This window comes from Camellia sinensis, chromosome 12, assembly GCF_055761805.1.
Source record: "Camellia sinensis isolate YWXY chromosome 12, ASM5576180v1, whole genome shotgun sequence".
Lineage (NCBI taxonomy): Eukaryota > Viridiplantae > Streptophyta > Magnoliopsida > Ericales > Theaceae > Camellia > Camellia sinensis.
Genome location: NC_138972.1, coordinates 29863549 through 29868721, shown reverse-complemented (window position 1 = coordinate 29868721; position 5173 = coordinate 29863549). Strand labels below are relative to the sequence as shown.

General features: G+C 36.5%; 1 protein-coding gene across 1 annotated transcript; it reads left to right on the top strand.

Annotated features, from left to right (window-relative positions):
• The first annotated feature begins 262 nt into the window (after positions 1–262).
• LOC114312489 (uncharacterized) lies at positions 263–4954 on the top strand. Its single transcript, XM_028258729.2, has 2 exons — positions 263–2765; positions 4297–4954. The coding sequence occupies exons 1-2, from the start codon at positions 482–484 to the stop codon at positions 4668–4670; spliced, it is 2658 nt and encodes an 885-aa protein (XP_028114530.2). The 5' UTR covers positions 263–481; the 3' UTR covers positions 4671–4954.
• Positions 4955–5173: the final 219 nt, after the last annotated feature.

The window sequence follows — 5173 nt, the reverse complement described above, 5'->3', positions numbered from 1 at the left end:
AAAAATACAAAAAAGTATATTTAATTTTGGTTTTTTTTTTGGTGTTTTTAGTATTTAGAAAATATTTTAAAGATTATTTTCACAAAAATTATATTTTTTAAGTGTATTTATATTTATTGTGTCTAAAAATTAAAAAAAATTATTTAAAATATTAAAAAAGGTCAGTAAAAATAAATTAAAAAAAATATGGAAAATAAAAAAATAAAATTTTCTAAACAATAAATTGTGAAAACCAAAACTAGGCAGATTAGTGTTTTTGTTTGGTCCATCATATTATGATTGACTTTTTGTTGCTTTTACAATTTAAGAATGCATCCCCATGGCCATGAGAGTTGAACAGTTTATATCCATCAAGATCCAGTAATCCATTGGGTCGGCTTGTGAGTCACAAGTCTCCCTATGTCTCTCTCTCACTTAAGAAAGTGAAACCTATACAAAAAAAATTGATAACAACACAGTCAAGCTCTCAGAGTGTACTCCAATGGCTTCCACTACCACATCTACACTCTTTCTTTCTCTAACCTTCTCAATCTTCATTCTCTGTTCTGCTTCTTCTGAACCAGACATCCTTCTCACATTCAAGGCATCCATTGAAGACCCCATGAACTATCTTTCAAGCTGGTCTAACACTTCAGATACCCATCACTGTAACTGGACTGGAGTCACTTGCACAACCTCACTTCCTCTCTCTGTCTCTATCCTCAATCTCCAAAACCTAAACCTCTCCGGTGAAATCTCATCATCTCTCTGTCAACTCCCCAATCTCACCCATCTCAACCTTGCTGACAACCTCTTCAACCAAACCATTCCTCTCCATCTTTCACAGTGTAGTTCTCTGGAGAATCTGAATCTCAGTAACAACCTCATTTGGGGTCCAATCCCAGATCAGATTTCTCAGTTTGGCTCACTGACTGTTCTTGATTTCAGTAGAAACCATGTTGAAGGAAAGATCCCAGAAAGCATTGGGTCTTTGAAGAATCTCCAAGTTCTCAACTTGGGTAGCAACTTGCTATCAAGTAGTCTTCCTCTTGTTTTTGGTAATTTCACTGAGCTTGTAGTGCTTGATTTATCTCAAAATTCATTCTTGGTCAGTGAGATTCCCACTGATATTGGGAAGCTTGGTACACTTCAGCATCTTTTGTTGCAAAGCTCTGGTTTTTATGGTTCAATCCCCGAATCCTTTGTGGGTTTGCTTGGTTTGACCATTTTAGACCTTTCCCAGAACAATCTAACTGGTGGGTTACCTCAGACACTCGGGTCATCTCTTACAAACTTGGTGTCTTTTGATGTTTCACAGAACAAGCTTTCTGGATTATTCCCAGATGGCATTTGCAATGCTAAGGGCCTCATAAACCTTGTTCTCCATACAAATTTGTTCAATGGATCAATACCCAACAACTCTATCAATGAATGCTTGAATCTTGAGAGGTTTCAGGTTCAGAACAATGTGTTCTCTGGGGATTTCCCAAATGGGTTATGGTCATTGCCCAAGATTAAGCTCATCAGAGCTGAAAACAATGGTTTCTCCGGCGAAATACCTGACTCCATTTCCATGGCTGCTCAATTGGAGCAAGTTCAGATAGATAACAACAGCTTTTCTGGTATGATTCCTCAGGGTTTTGGAATGGTTATGAGCTTGTATAGATTCTCTGCATCTCTGAATCGTTTTTATGGTGAAATTCCTCCTAATTTTTGTGATTCGCCGGTTATGAGCATCATAAATCTCTCTCACAATTCACTTTCCGGGCGAATTCCAGAGCTGAGAAAATGCAAGAAACTAGTCTCATTATCTTTGGCAGACAACAGCCTTGTTGGTGAAATACCATCATCACTTGCTGAATTGCCAGTGCTAACTTACCTTGATTTTTCTGATAATAATCTGACTGGTCCTATCCCACCAGAGCTTCAGAACTTGAAGCTTGCTCTCTTCAACGTGTCCTTCAATCATCTGTCAGGCAGAGTTCCATCCTCTCTCATCTCCGGCCTTCCGGCTTCATTTCTGCAAGGAAATCCAGATCTTTGTGGATTGGGACTGCCCAATTCGTGCTCTGATAGTAAACCAGATCACAAAGTGGCTGGTCTATCAAAATTGGCATGTGCCCTGATCTCTATAGCTCTAGTAGTTGCAATATTGATTGTTGCTGTTGGGTTTTATTTGATCCGATCTTCCAAGCGAAAATCGGAGATGGGTATATGGCGTTCAGTCTTTTTCTATCCACTTAGAGTGACGGAGCATGATTTGGTGATGGCAATGGATGATAAAAGTGCTGCTGGAAGTAGTGGAGTTTTTGGTAGAGTTCACATTGTAACCTTACCAAGTGGTGAACTTATTGCTGTAAAGAAGATACTTAATTTTGGAAGCCAATCTTCAAAAGCTCTCAAAGCTGAGATCAAGACATTAGCTAAGATCAGGCATAAGAACATCAATAAAATTCTGGGATTTTGCCATTCGGATGATTCGATCTTTCTGATTTATGAATATTTGCAGAGAGGGAGCCTCGGGGATTTGATTCGCAGACTGGATTTTAGTTTGCCCTGGAGTGGTAGGCTGAGGATTGCCATTGGAGTTGCTCAAGGATTGGCATACCTTCACAAGGATTATGTTCCTCGTACACTTCATAGAAATGTTAAATCCAAGAATGTTCTTCTGGATGCGGATTTTGAGCCGAAACTCACAGATTTTGCTCTTGATCGGATTGTGGGAGAAACTGCATTTCAGTCATCCTTGGCATCAGAATCTGCAGATTCCTGTTACATGGCACCGGGTATTGGCTCTTTACTTAAAAATTCCTGAAGACACCATTGCACAATTTATTTATCTAGAATTTAAGCTGAAATTGATATCTATTAGCTAATTTCCTCTAGGTTAGCATCATAGAATTGTTTTCCCAATATTCCAAGTATATATATATGCTTTTGTCGATTATCTGAAATTCCTGAGCTCTTTTCAAAGTGTGCGCATCTTTGGGAGGAAATGGAGTACCTAGGAAGCATGGATACAGATATGAGATGCAGATACAATACAATACGCTATGAATATGGCGATACGACAAAAATTTTTTAAAAAAAGAATAGAGTACGGTTAAGATACGTTTGTGACAAATATGTATTTTAAAATTATTAATAGTGAATTATACATAAGGTAAAGAAGTTGAGAAACCACAATGTATTTTGCGTTCAAGAATTAGGTATATCAATTTAAGCTAGTAACTTGTTTGCCTATTAAATTTTCAATAGATTTTGCAAATATTTCATTTCAATATCAAATCTAATATGTTTATATTTCAATAATAGAACAATTCACAACTCGTTTCGGTACTTTTCTCTTTGGTACTAGTAAAAAATGTTGTACTTAAGTTTACTTATTTATTGATTGATATTTAATTTTACTATTGTTATATCCTTCTGTTAATCCTTACTTTCTATGTAGTTATAGGAAATATGCATGAAACAATTAGGATACGTGACTTGGAGTATCCGATACTTCAAAATTAAGTATCCGATACTCCAAAATTAATGAAAAATTAATTAAGAAATACCCAATATGTATATGCGAGTATCCAAGGAGTATTAGTATCTAATATGGATATGTCACCCTAGTTAAAATATCCATGCTTCATAGTAGAGTACTTATAGTGATCTCGTAGATTGCTTTTATTTTTTTGTACCAAACCCAGGTAATTTGAAAAACTTAATTCCGAAACCTAATCGGTTTTCAACTTATTACTTGAAGTCGGGTTACGTGAGTTCAATAAGGTTGTAATTTTAAAACACAACTTTCCTTAAACAACCTGGTTTGAAAAATAAGATTTTAAGCAGCCTGGTTTGGTAAAAAATTCTAATAGCCACTATGGGAGTTTTGTTATAGAGAAATTACACTTCCAAACAGCCATTTCCATGTGAAAAGAAGGAAAAGAAGAACTTCACAGTTACTCTCTTTTTAACTTCCCTGAATGTAAATTAGTGTTTCCTTGTGTTTGATAATCAATTCTTCAACAAAACCACAACCACCAAAATGGAAAATCAGCAAGAATTTTGTTTTCTAGTTTGAGAAAATTTACTACTCAGCCGTCATAGTGCAGTCGAATCTTTTTCCCTTTTAGTCGCCTTCAAGCATAATACAAACTATTTTTTGTATGGCAACAAGTGGCACTAATCTTCATTGACTATTGGCTAAATTTATGAGGTGACACATAATTAGTTGGTTGTTAGTCCTATTTCTCATATCATTTCAATATGGCTGTGGAATTTGAGTACTTAAATTTCTTACAATCAGTATTATTTATTTGTATGCAGAAAATGGTTACAGTAAAAAAGCCACAGAACAAATGGACACATACAGCTTTGGTGTTGTCCTGTTAGAGCTCGTGACAGGCCGGCCAGCAGACCAAACAGAATCAGGAGACTCTCTTAATGTCTTGAAATGGGTTCGGAGAAAAATCAACATATCTAACGGGGCATTGCAAGTTCTTGACCCCAAGATATCAAACTCTTCTCAACAAGAGATGTTGGGAGCTCTAGAGATTGCTCTTCGTTGCACGTGTGTAATGCCGGAGAAACGGCCATCAATGCCTGAAGTTGTGAGAGCACTTCAGTCCCTTGACTCAATAACACACCTTTCAAATGCAGACTACTTCTCTACTTCTGATGAGCACTCAATTCCAGTCTAAATCTGCACAAATGTTCACCTGCTTCAGTTTTTGTAAATGCAACTTGATTTTGGAAGTATCCTTTTTGAACATGGGTTAAGTTTGTGTACATCTGACACTCTTTGGCGTAGCCGGATCCTTGTGTTCTGGGACTGCGCATTTTATCTTTTTGTTTGAGGTGTTCTTTCACCGAAAAGAGAAGATAATGGAAAGAAAAAATATATGTTTGGAAATGTTTTTCTTGTTTCCTTATTGTAATTTGTTTTGGGGAATTTTATAAAGAATAATTCATGGTTTTTACCAAATAGTTCTAGTCCTGAGTGCGTACTGTAAATGGGGTTGAATTTTGCTGTTAATCGAAAAATTATTTGGTGCCATCAGTGACATTGCCACATAAGTGAAGTGAACGAATACTTGCTCCAGTTAATCCTACGGTTTGACCACAATTTGACTCTTACGACATTTGAAAATATATGAGTTCAGACTTCACAGTTGTAAGTATATTAGTCATGAAGAGGATTGGC